Here is a 23073-nt window from a genome sequence, read left to right as displayed (position 1 = left end):
GCCAAAGCACAAAGTTAAAAAAATGTAACTGTCTTTTGGGGTATTAACGACCCAATAATTGAGATCTGGCCACAGTAAGTTTAGCAATTTCTTCATCCACTCTGAAACACACAGAGAGGGAGCACTGAAATTCAAGTATTACTCTTACATGCAGGAATTCCAACTTCACCCACCCCATCAAGAATTCCAAGTTGGCATAGGTTGCAGATAATCTTATTCAACTACTCAAATGCCTTATGAAATTCCGACTTGTGTCTGATGTCACCATCATGCTTGATTACCTGTTTAATGGCAGTTTAAAGTAGAAGAACCTACAGACGGAAAGGGAATATAATTCCTATTACAAACTAAAATAGTTCAACTTCAACCAAACAGAATGCTTTTCTAACTTAAAGGGAGGGTAAAAAAAAAGATTCTGAAATAACAGTTTCATTCTAATACTGACAAATTTTTTGCTTAAATCTAAAAAGTGGGCTGAATACTTTAAGAGAATTACTGGTGATGCCAATGAAATACACAAGGACTTTAAACATTTTCAAAAATCTTAAAAAGGCAGACATAAAAGTGAACTACACGTACATTCAGCAAAATTACCAAATGACCAGGTGGTCTTGATGCAAATCTCTCGAGATAGACTTTATATTGGAAGGAAAAGGGTTCAATTCTGATCTAAACCCTTTTTTTCAGATGCACTTTGATCTTCTACAGTTTTCTGAAAATATTACACTGGTTTTAAGTTTAGGCCTATGCCTTATTGGTGAAGACTAGATTATATATAATGGTGCTACAAAGTAATCCTTTCATATCCTCTTAAGGAAAACACTGATTAATTGCAAGATATCAAATTGTCAGTACACCTACCACTCAAACTAATATGGTTTCCGAATTAAAATTCTTAACTTACATAATTATCATATGTAATTAATTACTGAATTCTACAGCACTGAATAATACAGTGAAAAAAAGCCCAGAAAGTTTGTTCTGTGAGTCTTGTCCGAGTTTTGTTTCAGCTAGCCAAGGTTATATTTCTGTATTTGCTTTTCTGTGTCAGATACAGACCTACATGTACCACTGACATGCAAATAGCTCTACAATATGACAAACTACAGATCAAGAACCTACAGATCATAAGAATAAAAGTGTCTCTAGATTTGTGAGCAAAATAGTCACTGGTGAAAGCGAATTGCTGATAAGAGTTCACGACATTAAAACGGTATTCTGCACTGAAGTAGTTTTGAGGTCTGATTTGAGAGAACATGCATTTTCACTTATTACAATAAAAGATTACATGATTTGGAAGGACATACAAGGGAATACTGCTCTGGGCAAAACAATCACAATGAGACAGACAATGCTTTTGAATACATGTACGTGTCTTACAGTAATTATCATAACAGGCAAACAACAGGTAAATATGTCAGCAAAAATGAGGAAAGTCAAAGATAGTTGAACAAATCATCGTCACTACAGAGGTGCTTAAATGATGGCATGTGTGGAAATGAGAAGTGAAAAATAAAGAATTCCTTTTGCTCATTTGTCAACTTAAATACATTAAGGGAACCATCAGTTTCATGTGTAGGAAGAAAAAGGTAAACCAGGCTGAATGGTCTGGGCCCTATATCACAACAGAACAATGTACGTTTAAGTAGAAAGCACCACTTATCAAATGCATACATCAATTATCAACTAGGCCCCTGGTACAGAATCTGATTGACTGACTTCACCAAGCAAATCTTTTTGCATATTAGTCAATTTGTCAGCAAGGTAACTGGAGTAAATTGTGCTAATGATCCCTGATTTTTGTCCCAAAAAAGTTTTGTTTAACATTCACACTTGGAATCACTGAAAATGCTAAAATCAAAAGGCAATTATGATCTGGAAACAAACTTGTATTTCTTCATAATGTAATATATTAAAAATATGAACTATAAATGTAGAATACATGCAATATAGGGATAACATAAAGGATATATGGAAATCAAACTAAAAACAAGTACCGCAACCTGTGTAAGTTGTAAATATATTTCAGGTTACAGGCTCTTCACCTACATAAATACAATAGTAAGCACAATTAAATAAGCAATTTCCCCTTCAATATTGAGCACCTAGATACCAAAGCACCATCGTTAACAGAATCCTGAAAACAAAACAAGAAAATAAATGAAGTATTTAATTTACATCAGATAATTAAGGTATTTACAGTGAATGCCATAAACACCAGTCAAATGTGAACAGCGCCCTCTGGTGTCAGCAGTGAACTTTCAGCCACTCAAATAGCTTTTTTTGGTAATTCAGGAATGATGTTTTGTGACAAGGGATCCCAGTAATTTCTCAGTAAACCTAGTCAGACCTACATGTATTTCAGTTATCCCGATGCACATAAATTCACTTTTGATTTGAAAAAAGGAAGGTAGCACAGACATAGTCATGAAAAACGGCAGGAGATACAAATGTAATTTGGAAATCAAATATCAATTTTTATATCACAGAAAACTGCCTACAGACAAAAAGAAACTTTATGCAGATTGCTACATGAAAAAAAGATATAAATAACATTACAGGCTAAAGACAAAACTATGACATAAATTCACATGTACAATTACCAAACAATACTTCAGGGCATTATTAAAGACTGTTTCAACTTATTTTTCATTACTTCATTAGGATTCTGTGCAAACATCTTACGACTTTCTCGGGCAGAATGTGCAATACATGTATGAACCAACACACATACATGATTTTTATAAACAGCAGCATACAAAATAAAGCAACCACGCTGCAACTTGAGCTAAAGAAAACGCGGAACAGTTCTCTACATTCACACAAGCAGCAAACCAGCAGCAAAAAACAAACAGGTCCACTGTAAAATGGTGACATGTACTACCACGTTATGTACATATATGTACCTGTAATGCTTCTCATCAACATTCGCTGCATGGCCGCTTTAAAACTACATAAGTCATGTCAAAATTCGCATCAATCAACAATTTCTATTTTATTGTCACAATATACAAAAGAGAACAGGGAAAACATTAATGAGTCAAGAGGCATTTTGATTATGATCACACAGGCTGTGCAAACAAATTTGTTTGAAAGCGTTGCACTGGCCAGATCATTTTTACACGGAACAAAAAGTGCTTCTTGCTCCAACACTGTGTGTCAATGATCGGACATGAATGATGTAACATGCAATTTTTAGACAAAATAATATCAGTGACACAATTTTTCGCAAAACGACACAGGGCGATTCTTAAATTCTTAAATTTTCCATGACATTCACTGTGGAACCACGTCAACCAGCTTTGCAGTGCTAATTTATAAAGATGAAGATAACGGTGTTTAGACTATGAACAAGATACATTGTTGCAAAATTTTCTTGTCCATAAATACATGTATGTACAAATTATGGCGCAAGATGAAATTGTTGAAATTCATAATGCATTTCAGAGTGATTTGTGCAGCTGACATGTACACAAACAGTATAAACAATTTATCATTGGTCCTTTAGTTGCGGAATGAAATGAAACAAAATCTTTTTATTGTCTTGTTCATAATTATAAAGAAAAGATTGACTTCTGCTGATTGGAGGACAATTTTAAGTCTATGATTTTCTCAGCCCTCATACAATAATGTGATAGGAGTAAGTTCACCATAAAGCCAATGTGGGCTTGGACAGCCTGCAGCTGTACTTAGATACCAGACACTGCAATGGGTGACTGGGAATGGTTTGCATTTTTAGACGCTGACTTCAGCAGAGGGTGGCTGTTTAGACATCAGTCGAATCGATCCAAGATAGGAGGTGTAGGATACCCGCAAAGGCACTTGGTCTGTCTTCTGTATTGAGAGGACACAGTGGAAGGCACCATTTAATTCAGTTATAAGCACTCATCTTGAGAGTTAATGCCGTTGGCCTTGACTACAGATAGATGCGAATTGCCTGGTACCCATGTGGTATCTAGGTATTATCAGGCATACTCTGCTTATCTTTGACTTCTCCTGAAGTTTTCATTTTTAATTTTTTTTGGGGGGGCAGAGGGGTTTGTGCTGATTGCCTTGACATTTACTTGATTTATCTGAAATAAGCCACTTTGCATTTTTTTTTCCAAAGAATGTCCCACACATTGCATAGAGACAACGGTAAACAAGTGGGCTTCTTGTTACAGTCATGACAGTATGTTCTAAGAAATCTTTTTCAGTCTGCAGATCTCGCATCTCTGTGACTTCATGGGTCTTACTCATGACTTTATGGTGCATGGATGTTGCTTCAGCACAAGTGTCAGCTACCTAACGGTGCTTTCCGATTAGTGGCAGGCTGTGTATATATGTAATTTGATTATTAGACAAAATGTGCGGCATACTATCTACTTGTAATGGAACACTACAATTCTATACCGCTGCCTTGGTAGTGCATGAGCAAGCATCCTCAAGCAAGCAAGCAAGCATTAAGCATCAAGACTGAAACGAAAGTGGATAAAATGTCTTTCTTCAAATTGGACTCTTCAATTCTAGTATTCAAAGATAGCTCTTAACAAATTTCCATTTGGCAATCTTTTTCTGGGGGGGGTTAGTCCATTCCTTGTAAGACATTTTTGCAAGAGAAGATCTAGGGCTGCTAAGCATTGGGCACTTGAGCATTAGTCTTATGAGTAAATTTACCGTCACCATTTTACAGTGAGTCTGAGCCAACATGCACCTGTAAATGACCACAAAAAGCAAACAAAAACGTATTAAACCTCAAGTTACACTATGAGTGGTTGCCATGGTGAAAATACAAAGGCAGATTGCTTGTTGTGGTGGGTGGGCTTTCCCTCACCGTTAAGGGGCCCATTTTTTTTGGTTAGGAAAGTCAAGATTGAGTTGTGAGGACAACAATCTGTCCCCGTATGTTTGGTCCCAATTACATCCACACTTAACATTTGCAAAGTCCCCACAACCAGGTGACAAATATGTGTGTATAATTATTGTTGATACACTCTACACAGTGCATGAGTAAAAGATGTTACCACAATACATGTAGTATGTATGCGGATCCTACCTCTTAAAATACAGCTGCCGGTACCACTGAATGCTCAGTTTTCAACATAGGCCTAAGTATTTGCCAATGACAAAATGGCACCCAACTTTTACAAACTAAAGAGAAGGCCTAAATGTACTAGTGTGAATACTATAATACATGAACCCAAATGAACCCAAATGCATGTAATTATCCTATAATTCACGCACAGAATTTATTTAATTTGAAATTGAAAATTTGTACTAATTATTTCACAAAAAGAAATTTATTTGGTAACAACCAGAAGTAGAAGCTTTACAGGAATGCAAACATAAAAGTTGCCCACAACTATCCCATGTAAGACAAATATCCACAGAGAACATGAATTGGCAACTCCAAAAAAATCATTTACTGTGGAATACAAGAACAAGTACACGTACGTCTGTGTTCAAAATAGTATGAGGAATTTCTAGAACAGCATGACCTAAAAGGATAAGATTGCCTACATGGGGGGATGTGAGTGGCCACTCAAAATTAAAGCTGAAAACAGCTGGCAAAAAGCTAAAATACAAAAAGTTCCCCTACTTTTTGTACACCCCAGGTGTGCAATAAAAGCTGAAATTCAGGGTCAACGTCTAAATAAAAAAGCTGAAATCAGCTAAAAAAGAAAAAACTGAACTCCCCCCCCCCACATGTAGAAAAACCTAAAGTGGCTGTAACTTAACTTTGTTTATCCTATGAACATGCACTCCACATGTACCAGTACTGTCATGTAATTTTTTAAAAGATCAATCCAATAACTTCTTCCACAATTTCCACAAGGACTTAATCAAAATGCCACGCTGGCCGCTTGCTATCGCCAACTGTGCTGAGTTCATGGAATACAAAATAAGAATGGCTGGTGCCCTGTTTGAATCCAGTGGCAATGACCAGGCTAACAGTAACTCTGGCACATGGGTGGTTATCAGCTCAGGAATTTGTAACTCCCTGTGTGGGGATTACTGAGAAGTCAAGCTGGAAAACATTTTATGAAGCAGTGGTAAAATGTCAGTTTAAAGCATGGTCTGACCAATGGTCAGCTTGTCTGCCAACCAGCAGTAACTACTTCATCAAGTCACTCTAAATTGATCCTAAAAATATCATTTTTTAAAAGTCTGGTGTCTAGGGAAAAAGTAATGACCCTAACTGAACATATTCCATTTAGTATATGGGTTATTCCGTGAGGTTGGGGCACACTTTCTGACAGTGTCAATTGTTACATGAGTTCCATAAAAATAAACAGCTATTTCCCTGCATGTGGATTCCAAACTGACACTGTTACACATCTTGCAAGGCTGAATACAGAGATGTGTGTTATTTTTACAGAGTAAATGACCTACTCTACAGGTAATGACAGACAGTAAAAGTTACCCATGTAATAAGAACACTGTCACAAATTAACCTCATGGAATGACCCATATAGCACCAACTTTTTGTTTGTTTTTTGTTTTGGTAAAATTACAAAGTGCCTCTCTTTTTTTTAAATCAATGAACTAGTAGTTTGTTGGCTTGCTATCATGCCAACAATGTGATGAGTATGGGTGTACGTGTACATGATTCATATCATATCAAACCAAGTGGACATTCCATATTAACCTTTTGAACAGCATACAACCATCATGAGACTAACTCCACTAAGCTTGCACCAAAAGCTCAATGTCAGATCACATGTACTCCGATTCTTTGATTTGGTGCTCCAAAAAAATTGTTGGGCGACGGATTTAGTCAGAAAAACGTATCCTGCTGTGATGCAACCCAACATTACAATGCAAAGAATTTATGAGGGAATTAAGGGCCTTTGTCATCATAAGTGCAGAATTAATCTGGTTCATGTTAAACTTGAAGTGCATTTATGAAACTAGAGTCCTTTTTGAAGGGGGCAACAGTGCTTGTGAATCATCACGGTGCCCTCTTTTTCTGCTAGCAATTCCACAATTTTGTCAACGAGAATATTGGAGACTCCACTGGCAGCGTGACCAAACGTTATGGTGCTGCCTGTAGCACTAGATACTTGTTCAGCAAATGTATGCGTGATAAAGTGAAAATCAGTCACAAACCAACATAGTACATGGTTTCTTTTGGCCAGCAACCCATGGAGGAGGGTATACAAGGCAATAGTTGCCACGCTTGGTACCTCACAGGATCCATGAAACAGTCCAAATTGAGTAACCGTGAACTACAGCTTTTAGACAAGAGTACCCCCCCAGAATGTAAACTGATACACCTGACTTGATCAGGGCAGCCTACGTCACTCCTTTCTCAAGAGATATTTACACGCTTGTAAATCTCCTCTCAAGAGATTTTAATGCCAACTGGAGACTGCGTGTAATCATGCCAGTAATGCCACACTATAGTAATCCCAAGACTGGCATATCAAATCCTTGATAACTAAGTCAACATCAAACATGTCATATCAAGGTATATAGAAAGGCTCCTCAAACATGGCCAGTTTGATCACATAATCCATCTTGTATCAATTAAAAAGAAAAAGATTTGAGAATAGCCTGCAAGACTTGGCAAAGGCTTTGATGGCACACTTTTTGTTCAAAACATATTTAAACCTATGTATATACCAGTAAATTCACTTTTATGAAAACTTTAGAAGCAGTAGTCTAATATATAAAGTAGTTCTATAAACTTCCAGTGCATGTGTTGTAAACAAAACAAAAGAGAGATTTAGCAGAGGAGGAATCATCAGGCCTTTCAAGCCTCGGATATTACAGGGAAATTGAAGATAAGTTGGTAAATTTCAAAACTCTTCAACTTGATTAAAACAGGACACCTGTCATCATCAAAGGCATTTCCAAGGAGCTTATTACAAGTTACGGCAGGAAAAATAACAGAGCTAAATGCATGAAGAGAACAGTTATCAACGACAGAAAGAACACATGATCTGTATCAGTGGCTGGGATCTGGAAAACGAGGAGTGATCCTCTATGCAGAGTTGCAGACTGACCTGCTTGAAATACAAACTGCATGGAAATCATGAAGATTGGTCTTGATAAGCTGCTCATATAATTGCATGTGCACACACCACACACTGCAAGCCTTTGGAAATGGCCCCTCTGTGACAACATAATCCAATGTGGCTACAAATTGCACAGTCTTGGTTTCAAGACGTTAATGCTTGATAGCGGACACTGTGCATAGTGCGCCCCCCAACAACTCATAATTAGACTGTGCGCCAGCTCGCACTAGTTGTGCAAGGGCGCTGTTCAACAGAAATAAAACAACTGTCGATCACTGATCACTTGGGCCAAGACTACAAATTGCATTGCTATGACGACAAATTGTGACAATAAAAGAATGCTTGGCACATATTAGCATACAACATACATGTACATGAAAATGACAACATCTGTACGACTAATCCACCACCTGAAGCAAGTACATGTACGTGTATTATCATTTTTGTCCAAAATACCAGTATCTCAACAGTTTTCATCAAATTTCCCACCGGCAAGGCAATGTTACAACTAATTGTTGACTGTAAGTGTAAGTAATGTGTAAATCTGTTACATGGCCATCCCAACCACCATTAATTGCCAAACCAACAAGGATCATAAGCGTTACATGCAGCATGTGACCATCTGCATTTGGACAACACAATGGTTACAAGTGGAGTACTGCCTCTAGGGCTTATTGTCTGTGTTTATAATTCCTCAAGAACGTTTCACTTTGACAATTACTCTGCACGAGAACTAAGAGGGTAATGTGGCAGACATGGACATTGCCAGCAAGGGGTCATACATGTAGCTCTTTGAGGGGGGGCACAAACAAATCGAGAATAACAGACTGACAAACTAGTAACAGTGGAAAGGGGGTCAATACTGAGGTATTCTCACAGAAAACTGGGGATTTCAAGCCCCTTCCCCCTTTTCATTTCCGTTTCTCCTCCTGCACGTACAGTCGCAGGGTCATCAGCCCAACCACTGCGATGGTTTAATTTTCCGGGGATCAGCTAGTCTAGGCAAACTAAAGCATGATGAATTCTGCTACAAACGAATGAAGATTTTCAAGTGGCTGAAATTCCCCATTGATCACAGCAAACAAGTAGGGAAGCATATGGTTTTAATAAATGCCATATGACAACAAAAAAGTGAATGATCCTCAGCTCCGCTGAATTTCCTTTCAATTTTACGAGCGCGTATGTTATGTTCTGCCAGAGTCTATAAGCAATGAGCACAATGCATTCCACTATAATGATCAAGTGCAAACTAAACTAATGCAATATTGTAAGCTAGTATGTCACCTGGCAAGTTGGGCTCCACCAGACTCCAACCAAAAAATCATCCAACAACCACAAGACGAATGAAAGAAAACCCACCTTTGAGGAATCGCACAGTGCAAAGGCCCAAGCTAGCAAGGATTTGGGGAAAAGCTAGAGAGTGTGTGTATGCCTTGTAACAAGCTTATCCGTGCAATTTCTGGCAATTTGTAATTCTGACAAGCATCCCCTCCACCTCCATTCTATTAGTGTCTTCTGCCGCTCCAAAAAAAAAGCAAGACAGTTTTTTGAATTTAGAAGCTATCAAATTCCCTTCCAAGGCAACTAACACCAAGTTCAAGGCCGACACAAGTCAGCTGGACTTCATGGTGTTGCATAATACATGGTACCAGTGCATGTACACACATGTACACCATACAATATCATTCACAAAATCAGAGATGTTACACGGTTTGTTAGAGGTGGTCAGTGTCGAGTGTCCAAAGTTACAGGGTTATTATGATAGCTGCATACTGCATCTTGAATTAATGAGCCAGTTTGGATATGTCTTTCAACAGCCCATGCTCAAATTAAAATAGAAGGATGTCATAGGTCATTCAAGTACATCAAATATACGCATGAGGTTGGCCCTGACAGTGCAGCCGTACACTACTCACACTGGCATGACATCCGGCGCTTTACTCAGAAATGACACCATGCCTTTTTGAAGTGTACCAAACTGGCTCATTCCTGCTTGGATGGATTCTGGCATGACATCCGGTGCTTTGCCCAGGAATGACACCATGCCTTTTTGAAGTGTACCAAACTGGCTCATTCCTGCTCGGATGCATTCTGGCATGACATCCGGTGCTTTGCTCAGGAATGACACCATGCCTTTTTGAGATATACCAATTAACTGGCTCATTCCTGCTCGGATGCATTCCAGCATGACATCCGGTGCTTTGCTCAGGAATGACACCATGCCTTTTTGAAATATACCAATTAACTGGCTCATTCCTGCTCGGATGCATTCCGGCATGACATCCGGTGCTTTGCTCAGAAATGACACCATGCCTTTTTGAAGTGTACCAAACTGGCTCATTCCTGCTCAGATGCATTCTGGCATGACATCCGGTGCTTTGCTCAGGAATGACACCATGCCTTTTTGAAATATACCAATTAACTGGCTCATTCCTGCTCGGATGCATTCTTGGTGCAAGTGAATTCAAATCACAGTGCAAGCAGAACGGAGCCCCTCCTGAAGTGAAAGTGCCCACGACTGCAAGATGAAGCTGACTTTTCCCTTGTACCCTTGGCACTTACAAATCTACAAATTATGGCACCTTTACCATTTTTTTAATTTAAATGTGTCTATACAGAGAACGCTCGAGTAAGATTTTTTTCATTGCGGATGACTGCATCAAGTTAACATTCTAACTTCTTTCTCTCCAATTTCAAAGTGCCACACAATGTTTACTCACTTCTTTTACTCACATCCTTCACAGCATTTTAAAAAGAGCCTTTAATCAACAGCTGATCATCCTAAAGGAATGAGAGCCCCATGTTTGCATGAAATGCTGAAGAGCAATGAGACTGGAATAATTTTAATACTGAAAGGTGCATGCAATTTGCAGCTTTTCAAAAGTGCCACACAAAAATTTACTCACTTCTTTTACTCACATCGTTCATAACATTCCCGTGCTTGCTGAGTTTTGCCTGACTTGTAGCTACAATTGCAAACAAATTAATGATGTACATAGCAAACAAGAGTTAAAACACACAGACGCACATTTATACGTGTAACAAGCACTTTATGATACACATGTACAGAACATGTACACAACACCAACCTTAAAGATTTTCAAAACTCACCTAGATCTTCATCAAAAGTAGCCAAGGGAACTGGACCACGGCTAGCTGCATCCTTCTCACCATATTTATGCTCTCCAGCAGTAGAATCCTCTCTTGCCTGCTTTGTTGCTCTCTTGGAAGGGCCACCACCGGGACTCACAACACTCAACACAAGAGACTCCATTGATGAACTCTGCTGGCTGGGACTGATGTGTCCATCTGAGGTCATTTCAATCTTGTGGTCACTTGACATTCTGTAGTATTCGGAGGACATGTCCTCAAACGGCTGAGATAACTGGAAACTGTCCACTGTGGACACTGAGTCCACACTCAGCCGACTGCCGGTCTCCAGCTTCTCGAGCATGGCAGGACTGGCCTTGACATCAGCAACACTGGACTTATTGACAACTTCTTGCACTACGTTGTGATTCAGAGCATCCTGAGCTGGTTTCCTGGGTTTGGTGGTGTTGCTCTTAGCACCTGGTTTGTATTCCGGAAGAGGTAACCCTGTGATTGTTTCAAAGTAACTCTTGTGCTTTCTGGTGGGCAGGATAGCCTTCTTTTCTGGCTTCTCTGAACTGGATGGAGATTTAATATTAGGCCGTCGTAAAAGGTCAGGGCTGCTGTCAGAATGGAAGCCTAGGTTGTTGGATGATTTTGGTCTTCTGTACAGATGATAGGGGGAACGTGGCTGGGTTGATGCTTCATCAGAGCTGCTCTCCTCTTTCCTATTTGAGTGGTTAAGAGCCCGTTGACGCTTATCACTGGTTTTAAGTGGTACAGGTGCATCTACAGGAGCAGATTTTGAGGGTTTCACTGCACCGCCTGATGTCCGGTATGGAGGAAACTCTTGTTTCTTTTGTCCTGCAGTCGGTGTTCGGCTGGGAGGAACTCTGGTCTTCAATGCCAGATCAGATTTAGCCCTCTCTCTACGGGCTCGCCGTTTGTTACGCTGGGAGATTGCGTACTCCTTTAGATCCTTAAGACGCTTCTGCAATGCAGGAGGAAGCTCTGCAATCCTCTGATCAAAGGATCTGTAATTCTTACCAAATATCAGATCATCAGCTTCTTCATCCAGGACAGAGTACATGTGTTCTAGCTCTGAGAGGGCATCCTCAAAGTCAGCACTGGCCGTCTTATCTTTTGCGTGCCTGCCTTTAGGAGAGAGTGGACCACTGCTCTGACTTTGGGTTTTGGCCCGCAGGTGCTCCAGAACTTCCACCCATTCCACAGGCACCTCCTGTTTTCCTCGACGAACTGTCAGCACGGACTCTAAGTCAGGAGACTTGAGTTTGGTAGGAGAGCCAGGGGATTTCTCAAAGCTGGGAGAATGATTTTCCTCTTCCAGTTTCTTTGACAAATGAGGAGGTACTTGCTGACTACTGTGATGAGACACCGGTAGTACAGGCTCAGAATTGGGAACGTGACCTGAGGTTGGTGATATCTTGGGATTTTCAACGATGGGGGTGCGTTTCCTGTTATCAAATTTTGTCGCATTCTCAGCATACTTTTCCTGGTTGCCATACTGAAATGTTAGTGGCATGAACTCAAAGTCTGAAGTCTTTAATTTTGTTGGTGAGCCTAGACGTTTCTCACTACCAGGGGTGGGTTTGAGATTTTGTTGTTTCACCAACCATTCAATGGGCACCTCCTGTTTTCCAAGACGGACTTTTTTGAAGGGCTCTGCATCAGAGTCGAGTTTCGTTGGTGAGCTTGAAGAACTTGACAGTTTATCAACAGCATGAGCCTGTTTGCGCTTGTCCTGTTTTTCTGACCAAACAGCTGATACTTCCTGGTTGCTGAATGGGGAAACATCTGATGATTCAGCTTTTGGTGGTGGAGAGGCCATAGCCACAGGGCTTACAACATTCGCTGCGAGAAGAGGCTCTTCATTTGACATAGGAGATTTAAGTCTGGCATCACTATCAGCAGAGGCTTTGGAATCAGAATCTGGTGATGTCACAAGTCTGCTGGACTCCAGTATCGGTTCCCCCGTCTTGGTGATTTGTGGTTGGAACAACCTGGGGGTTCCAACATAGCTGTCAATGGCCACTGGCTCAACGATGCTCAAATCATAGTCATCCTCCTCCATGCTGGCTTGCTGCATCATTCTAATGAACAGAGCAGCTCCGCGGGACACACCTTTCTTTTTCAGCTCTTCCAGATCATCTGTGGACTTGCTCTGCAAGGATTTCTGAGCCAATTCAGTGCTGCTAGGGATCTTGTCGGAGTTGCTGAGCCTTGTCAGGCTTTTGCTCCTGCGTTGACTGTCACGGTCCCCCCCAGCACTCCGAGCGTGCTTCTGGGTCCCGGCATGCTGCTTCAGTCTGTCATAACGGGACTGCCTCTCTACAGGTGGCGCGTACTGAGAAGTGCTCTTATCTTCCTTCTGAATGCGATCTTCATGAAGCTCCATAGCTGGTGGACTGGAGTACACCCTCTGATCATAACTTCTTTCATAATAAACTGGACTCTTATTCCTGAGACCCACAGTTGAATTTTCAGAATTCGGTGAGCTACGGTAGCTTGGTACATTGTCAAGAGAACTCTGATGGTAGGAAAATCTTTGTGGTGGCTTCCTGGATTCCATCCCCCAGTAGGCTTCCCCACCGTCAATGGCTGGTTCACTGTCAGTGTGAACCATCTCTGTGGTGTACCTGTTTGGATAGGCTTTGACAAACTGTCCATTTTTGGAGCTGTAATTAGGAGAACCTGCAGGAGAAACATGACCTGCTGAGTAGTGCCTCTTTGGCTGGTCATAATGGCTAACCTTGGTAGTATACACCTCGGGATGATTTATTTCATCCTCTTGGTACTGCACCCAAGTTTGCTCAATTGACTCAACTGCATTCTTAGTAAATGCTCTGTCTGGTAGAGAATCCTGCTGCCGTGAACTGTATTGGTTGGACTGCTGTGTCAACAAAGAATGTTGTGAACTGATGTCATGACCAACATCACTCCTCCAATTAGGATCAGGACTATCTGGAGGCGATGAGCGAATCACTTCCTTGCGGGGATGACGCCTTATAGGCTGCTCCACATACTTTCGGTCCAAAGAATACGACTTGTATGGAGGAGATACAGAATTCTGCCAGCCAGGATAATTTGCCGATGACTGTTGCTCGAATGATGATGGTTTGGGGAGCTGGGCTCTCTTTTCTTTGTTGCTTCCATGGGAGGGATATTCAAGCGGACCATCTCCATAAAGCTGGTACTGTGCAGTGTCTTCACGAAAGGCCACGTCAGGTTTTACTGAGTAATCCCATTCCCAACTGGAAGATGGATGTCCTTGTTTCAAAGGGCCAGAGGGCTTAGCCTTGGGTTCAGAAGGGACCTCACGTAGGGAGCTTATTCCGCTGTCACTGATGTAGCCTGGCTTGGAGGAATAATCATTACTGGTCTGTTGCACCCATGAAACACTGTCCACAGTCACTTTGTCATGATCCTTGTCAGCAATGAGCAGAGCTCCTAGTCCACTTTTTCTGGCAGAAACAGCTGGCTGGGCTTTATACTGAGGTGATGCATAGACAGCTGTTTGCTTGTCTTGAACTACAAATGTTTCTGTATTGATGAGCGGGGCTGAGCCACGTCTTTCTGTCTGTCTAGAATCCATGTAAGAACTCTGCTCTGGGGAGCTGATCTTCCGTCGTTGAACTTTCTCAGGGTCATTCATTGATTGACTTCTCCAATCTTGCTCAGGCTTTCTCACAGAATGGCCAGATTTACGTTCACTGACCAACCTACCCCTCGGGTGGGTGCCTGTCATCTTAGGACGGGGGTCCGGTGAAGCTTTAGTTGGGCGTCTGTGGGAAGGATAGGACTCAGTGTCACGCAGTGTGTGGCTGTCAGATCTCCTTCCGAGGGATGCCGCTCGCTGGACGTACTGCTTTCTTGGCAGATTCTGTGGTTGGCTGTGGGATACTGGCACAGAGCTTTGCCTCGTAATGTTAGGCTGCCTTGGTTGAGAAGACAAAGCTGGTGACCTGGTCCTTTCTCTTCTCTGGGGATACTCATGGTCAGTGGGTATTTTTTCTTGAGACCGGTTGCGATTTCGGGCCATCCTTGGCGGTAGCTGCTGATTAGGTTTCAGATCACGTGATACACCAGGAACCCCCACAATGGCAAATCCCCGCTGAGGCTCAATCAAGGGGCTGGTTTGCCAGTGCTTGGGGCTTCCTGATTCTGGAGACGTGGAGAAGAACTCACTGTCACTGGGTGACCTGGGCTCCTCGTCATGATCAGGACCTGATGGGATGTGGATGCGGTTCAGGGACTGCTGGCGGCGGGGTGGTTTAGGAGGACCAGGCAGATACTGACCAGAGCTGGAAGTACCGGTAGATGAGGTGGACCTCTCAAAAGTAGGTCTTTGGTGCTGCTCGGTATTTTGCGAAGACAGGACTTGGGTATGCCTTGGGTAAGGTGGGTTGTACTCCTGTGACCTCCCACTTCGGTTGGATTTTTCGCTCCAATCGTGTTCCGCCCCTCTATATTCTCTGTCCAAGCGAGACTGGATGTGGTCGTCCCTGCGGAAGTAGTCATCCCTGTGATGCTCAGACTGCTCTGAGTGGCGACCAGCAGAGTGGCAGCGCTTTGTCTTGGGATTATCAAAGTAGAGAGGGCGCTGCTCATACTGGTGCTGATAGCGAGCCCTCGGTTGGTCTCCATTCCCTCCATCTGAGTAAGAGGCTTGGCGTTCTAGTGATGACATCCCATTGGGCTCGGACTTACCCTTATGGACTGACTTCTTGTTTTCGCGGGGTGACAAGATGCCATGGAGGCTCTGTAAATGAAGAAAAGCAAACTTCATGCTTAGTTACCATGAAATAATTTACATTCTTCAAGGTACAATATGCACTGAACACTACATACATTGTACATCACAGAACTGTTGCAAAAGACCCAAAATACTTTAGTTGTTCTTCTAAAGGTCATCAAGTGATAACCTCCTGCAATTTCATGTCAGTTTCTAACTTCTTAGCTGGTTTTAAATTCTAGCTTTGATCTCTGACAAAACCTGCCCTCTTTTATGCATTCTCATACCCCTGAAAATGGTACATTCAGCTGACTCAAAAAGTTTTTGTAAATTTTGCCCTGCATGATATTTGGGGCTGACAAGGCATCATTTTTGCTTCAAAACAAAAGTGGACGGAGTGTTTAATGTCAGACCAAATCTTGAACATCCTATTAAAAACAGTACCATATACTAGTACATGTACCGACCATGTCTACAAATACATGTGCATGTAGCTTGATAACAAACTTACAAGTTTCCCTGGAATTCTTCTTTGAATATCATTATATATTAAAGTAATGACCAGCTGATACAATTTCCCCCTTTCCTAAACTTCAAGAACCCCTCCACAATGAATTTCCCCAACTCCTTTGAAAAACTCCAGGTGAGCATGTTGAGGAGAGTCAATTTAAATAATTCACTTTCCAAATATTCGATCTTCAATTTGATTGAGTATCCGAATACTCGGTTGTACCCACTGGCAGATTGTTGATGAACAAACCATATATGAAAATCAGTTGCAATAACACACACTTGTACATAATAATCACTTTAACAGCTTCTCACGTCTAGGAGTATCTCCAACCACGAATGTAACAGCAAAATTTAAAACACGAACAAAACTTCTTGCCCTGTTGAAAATTTCTCTTCCTTTTCAATTTTTTAATGAACAATTTAGTTTTTGATGACTTATAAGATTTTTGTTGCTCTTCATTTGCATCTACTTGAAACAAGCCTCCATAGTGCAACTTTCCTCATTTAAAACAAAAGAAATTCTCCCTTCCTTTTCATGAATTTTGCATTTGAATATTCAAATTAGGAAAATACATGTACTATTTGAACATTCGGTGATCGAATATTTAGATATTCAGTATAGCCCTAGGAGGCCTTTTGGAACATGCATGTACACACGGAAATAGTTTTGGCTGACCGCTGGACACTAGGGATGTGCCAAATATTCGAATAACAGAATATTCAATTGAATGTCCAATAACCAAATATTATTGTTCGAATTTGAATATTCAAATGCAAAATTCATGAAAAGGAAGGGAAACTTTTATTTTGTTTTTAAATAAGAAAAATTGCACCATGGAGGCTTGTTTCAAGCAGATTCAAATAAAAAGCGTTTTAAAAAGTAAATTATTCATTAAACAATTTAAAAGAATAGAAATTTTAAACAGGGCAAGGAGTCTTGTTCATCTCTTCAATCATGCTAAATCATGACAGGAGATACCCCCCCGGTACTCCTAGACGTGAGAAGCTATTGTACCGATCATAATGAACAATTGTGTGTGCTATTGCAACTGATTTTGTATATGGTTTGTTCATTAACAATCTGCCGGTTGGTACAACCAAATGTTAAATTATTTTGAATAGTAAATTATTTGAATTGACTAAGCCCTACTGGACACTCAATGGGGGGAGAGGGGAGAGTGTACGGGGGAGCTGGTCATCATTCAGGAACAGGGCCTATTGATGGCAGTGTCTGACAACTGGTGACACTACCAGTATTGACGATGGCCTCCTTTGCCAGCATACCTAAATTCAGTGCAAAGGATGAGTTGCCACCAGAGTCAAATCTCCCCACCCCCCTTCCCTCTATGAATGTCCCTGCTTTGTGATTTTTTTAAATGGGGAGAGGCGGGGAAGGGGAGATTCTACAGGATTTACATGTATGATTTTAGGTATACATCATGTACATGTACATGTATGCAGGTATCACCTGCCTGCAACTGTTTTACTCTACATGTAACTATGATTAATTTGATGCCACTTGAACATTGACGACTATGCTATTCTTGCAAAAGTGCCTTGGACTTCCATTACAGTAGTTACTGTTTTTGTTAGCGGCCTTGGTCTACTGCAGTCTGCATGAACTAATGGTAACAGGAAAGGTTGTGAGCATATTAACAAATACACATGTACATGTACAGTAACTTGTACATACACAATTATTTACCAGAACAGTTTTCACCAAAACTCCTGCTCACCTTTCACAAGCACCCCTCCATAAATAAAAAATGAACGAAGGTTAACCAGAACAGCTCTTCATATCCTTCACCTGTCACAGGACTGAGGACAGCTAGGGTTAATATACAGTACAGGTGTACATGTACAAGTTGTGCAGAGGCCAATGACAGTGAGACCATATAAAGCAGTGCTGACATCAGTGCCAAGAATGTAGGTACATGTACTGTGTACATCTTCCCCAACCTGCACTTTGCAGACCCACATTTTTCTTTTACACTTATTCTACGCATGCAGTAATGATCCAAGCAGATGTGGGTAAAGTGTAGTGTAACTGAGCCAGAGGTCAGAAGAAACATTACCACGCATTTGTTGGAATCCCCCACTGATTGAGCATCACACAAAATTACAAGGGGTACGGTATGCACATCAGTCACAAGTGCACTGACTCCAAGCCAAATGAGAATTTTTATCTTTTTTTAATACCTGTAGGCCTACTAATAAACCAAATCTAAAAATCTTTTCAATGCCAGATATTTCAAGGTGAAACATCAAACATCAAATGATTCTATACCACCGTTTTCCGTGTTTAATTTTTCATCAAACTTTTCAAAATCTAGTCTTGTTCTGCAGACTAACCAATTAAAAACCACCTTGAATGCTACCATGCATTTAGTGTATACAGTAAGAAGCTCCTATACTCAGTTACGTGAGTTGCATGTACCGGTACGGTACATGTACAGTCTTCTTAAGCAGAGGACAAAGATAACACGACACACAATTGGATGATACATTTTTGCGTTCACAATATATCTGTTACCGGTCTGAATGAAACTGACCTTAATGTGGAACGTCTTCCAGCCCCTTCCCCAACTTCGCATTTTCATTATACACAAAGTGACCCCAAAAAATCTGGTTAACAACCCCCAGCTGAGGGCGGAGAGAGACAAGAGCAGGCCAAAACAGATTTACATAACACCATGGGAGGCGGTGGAAAAGTTTAAGTGTTTCTTGTTCTGTGATTTGCCTCGGGTTGACAAACTCTCTGGAGATTTTGCAACTCATTCAATTCTCTTCTTAGAATCTGGCATTTGGCATTCAAAACCTACCACTTGATTTCTTGGAAAACAGCTTTCTCATTAATAACACATTTTCATAAATGTCTACACCATTACTGAGAAAGCATTTCATACATGTACATGTGTGAGTGACAAAGTGCACTGTACTTTATCTCAGGAACTTTGGTTCCCATCATCCAGAGCAGGGCACAGTATTCAATTTTTTCCCACCAAGCTTGATTCTCAGGGGATTTAAGGGACAGTCAATCCCGCCAACCACAAATATTTTGCACACTGATACTTTGCATCTGGTTAAAGAAAGAATTACAGATGGAAATATTTTTGTCCCACACAAAACTCTGTAGCAGATGACGGGGTGCCTCCCCACAAGATGCCACATGAAAGTAACAAATTAAGCAATGGGTTGACACTTAATCAAAGCAAACAAAACCTTTCATTGTCACAAGGAAAATGTTTGGGCTTGTCCAGATAAGAGGTCCATTCACAACCTTACCACCCGACCATCATCAGTCAACATCCCCCATCAAGAATTTGTGTGGTTAAGAGCTTTTTGTACAGCTTTGGGGTTTTTTTCACCACAATATGGACCTGTGAGGTTTATTTCTTCAAGGGAACTCCACAGAAGACTAATTTTTCTCCTCAATCTTGAAGAGGGTCAAGGGTCAGCACAAATCCCATCAGTTTAGGTCACCCGATGATTGCCCCCAAAGCAGCTAGTTAGCTCTCGGGAACACCGTGCCAGCCCAGGAGGCTGACAGGGGTCACAGGGGTGAGGCCAAGCATATGGAGTTCCCCCAGCAAAATAAATAAATGAAAAAACAAAGGAGTCATGCAATCTGAAAGGTTTCTGTGCTGGGACATGCAACACATGTCACTCTGTCCAGACTTTCTTCAGAACATGGAGGAATGCACGGAAGAATGTGCCTTGTTCCTTCATGGTGAAATGCGATCAAAAACCAAGATATAAACTCAGGAGACCACAAAATAACACCAAAGGATTATTAAGTTCCGCACATGAAGCTGAATGTTAATATTTAATAATGATGTCCACCCTTAAGGCAAGTTCAAATAAAATAAGCATCATTCAGGAGTGTTTAATTTCAGTTGAGTACCCAGTTATAAATATAAACATATGGAAAGATTTCCATAAAAAATCTTTATGATTTTTCTCCAGAATACATTGAGAGAATAACTCAGGGAATTTTCTGGAAAATTTTTGAATCACCAATAACTCACCATTCTTGAAAATGGAATACAGGAATTGGAGAAAATGAAAATCAAGGGGACATTTCTAGGGAGCAGCTTGGCCAATGAATGGACTTACCGGTTTCTCAGATTTACGCACATTTGTGATGACCATTATGACCATTCTTCCCAGATATCAACCACAAAAACCAGACTTGGAGCCCTGGAGGTCAAGTCTGCATCCAACGGTATACTTTCTCAAACTGACCCAAAGTTCTGAAATCAGCTCCAATTAAATTTCAGCCCCGATACAACTACCAGTTTTAAACCATGTTTTGAAAGCTGTCCTTGGTGGAGGAATAAATTGAAAGACAGAAGTTAGTGGCAAAAAGCCGGACAGTGGTCTTTAACAAATGCTCAGCCGACTGAGTGAAGGACTTTGCAGCAGCCTGAGTTCATGAACCTGAACGATAACAATGCAAGAGCAGAGGTCAAAGATGACAGCTACACATGATGGATTGGTAGATGCTCCATTTCGTTCTTTCTGTACGATGGGCCATAAAGGCAAGACTCACAACCTGTGTCACAAATTGGTGACAGATCTCCTCTAGCATATCCATCCGTTGGTTACTTTTTTCTTAGTTGAAAACACAAGAGAATAAACGATCTGTTTCAATGGATTACCCATCCTGATTTGGGTGACTAGTGCGAGAAAGTATTCCCTTAATCAATATGGATCATCACAGTGGGCGGTGATTTTTTCCTTGAACATTTATAATCAGTCCTACACTTCACTAATGAACTTGTTGGTAAACCCTTATATTCACTAAGCCAAAATTTCAGTTTAATGAATCTAAAATGACAACCATGCCGATGGCATACCGATGAATCCTCCCTTGTTTTCACGAAAAACAACTTTCTCTCATCAATAAAATAAAGAGCCTGAATACTCAACCTTTATTTAGGTTAAAGTGCAAGCAAGAATTGGCCTGTGTATGAAGCAAAAACAGGTCACGGTAAAATATACTTCAATGTTAATTTGTTATCCAGTTTCTGTATGTAAACTCATAATCGTCAAATATCAGTTAAGCCATAATACACAAAACAAAATTACAGATACAATTTTTCCTAGATGAGGAATGGGCCAGAAAATTAGCATGTGATATTAATGTACGGATCACTTTTTAACATATGCATACTGTTTTCAAGTGCACTATCAACTTACGACAAATTATTATTTCTCACAGGTTATAAATTTGGAAGGAAACGTAAACTTACAAGTACATTTCACTGCTCTGTCTGCACAGATGCATTCCAGCAGACGAATTGACACTGTAAACAACAGATATGACACACCATGGACAGACATACCTTGGAGAAAGTTTTCAGCATCTTGTTTGCAGAACCAGAATCATCAAAGTCTGCAAAATCTCAGCTTATGACACTAAGTTTAGCTGGTTCAGAAAGTGGGTCATTGACAAAGTGATTCTGTATTCTCCAGGTCAAAATGGGAACTCCTCCAGATTCCAGTTGGCAAGCACTTCCAGAGTCATCCCTGCAGTTGTTTACTGTGTCACTGCAGGTGTATGAACATGTACATGTCCACCACAGACATGACAGGACTTTTCGCTTGAGTGTCCATAGGAATTTTTCTCTGCCAAATGTAAACCTGACTTGGGAGCGTGGGCTGTTGGCCTGCTATTAAAAGCCGAGATCCATTGAAAAGGGTTGATTTCTGAAGCACTGTAAGCTGTTCCAGCACAGTAATCCTGTCCAAAGGACTCCAGTGAAAGTTTCCCTTGTGAAGTACTAATAAGTGAAGTCCCACAATGCCCGATATTAGCATACTGCACTGTGCTGCAGTGCTACTAGCAGGATTGATATTATCAGTGCAGTTGCTAACACCCGCCTACGTAATGCATTGGGCCATGCATCCTGTGTATAGGGTAGGTTTGAGATTTGGGTTTTTGGACCTTTGTTGTGATAAAAGGGGTGTTTTTTTTTCTTTTTTTCTATTTGGGAAGGGGACTTTGTAAAAGGGGGACACCACAGGGTTCTGCCCAGAAGAATGTGAAGAGAGTGTCTGAATGCCACGGGCAACAAATCAAGACTGTGCACTGGATTTGGTTTGGTCTGGTCTGAATTCTGTGGAACCTCCCCAAAGTCATAAAGTGTAAACTGGTCAACTGCATTAAAGTTCATCCTGTCTGATGGGGGCTGCACTTTGGGGAAAAGTGACAGGCCAGATGGAACCTAATGCAATAATAAACTTCAAGTTCTGGCAACTTTTGCCCTTTTTTTCTGAATACGAGTAAGTGGACATTTGTATTTCGAGCTGTCAAGAATTACAACTGAACAGTTTGTCGGAAAAGCAGCGAGAAACTGAGGTAATGAAGGTTGATGTTTTAGTATAACAGTGGAAGATCAATGAACAATAACACTGTGCTATACTGCACACTCAGCAAATGATACTGTTACCAGTATGCACCACTCAAATCATTTTACATGATTATACACATCAAGTGAAAAGTTAATCCTCAGATTGTAAATAATAAACATTTTACAGAGAATGCCAAGGTCATGTCACAAATTCAGCAACAATTATATAATTATACAAATCATCTCGCTGGCAGGAAACTGAGGTAATATTACTTCCTTATAATTAGAGGTTTTAAATTCCTTCCAGCTCTTATAAATTTCTAAAGAGTTTCATTTTATCCCTGTGGAAATCATAAGCACA

At 40.8% G+C, this 23073-nt stretch overlaps 1 protein-coding gene across 9 annotated transcripts in view; it reads right to left on the bottom strand.

Moving 5' to 3' along the window:
- LOC110991023 (uncharacterized) overlaps positions 1-23073 on the bottom strand; it is a 118086-nt gene that overhangs the window by 70310 nt on the left and 24703 nt on the right. For 7 of the 9 annotated variants that reach the window (XM_087134813.1, XM_087134815.1, XM_022256091.2 and 4 more), the window contains one exon: positions 11112-15870. In XM_087134813.1, the coding sequence (XP_086990939.1) occupies positions 11112-15870 (4759 nt within the window). Of the gene's footprint in view, positions 1-11111; positions 15871-20472; positions 20524-21704; positions 22161-23073 lie in introns of those variants that run through there. The other 2 variants (XM_022256094.2, XM_087134816.1) reach the window with 2 other exon arrangements.

Source organism: Acanthaster planci, linkage group LG03, assembly GCF_054643075.1.
Source record: "Acanthaster planci isolate LZ-2023a linkage group LG03, COTS_SCS, whole genome shotgun sequence".
Lineage (NCBI taxonomy): Eukaryota > Metazoa > Echinodermata > Asteroidea > Valvatida > Acanthasteridae > Acanthaster > Acanthaster planci.
Note: the sequence above shows the minus strand (reverse complement) of the source record. Positions and strands in the feature narration are given on the sequence as shown.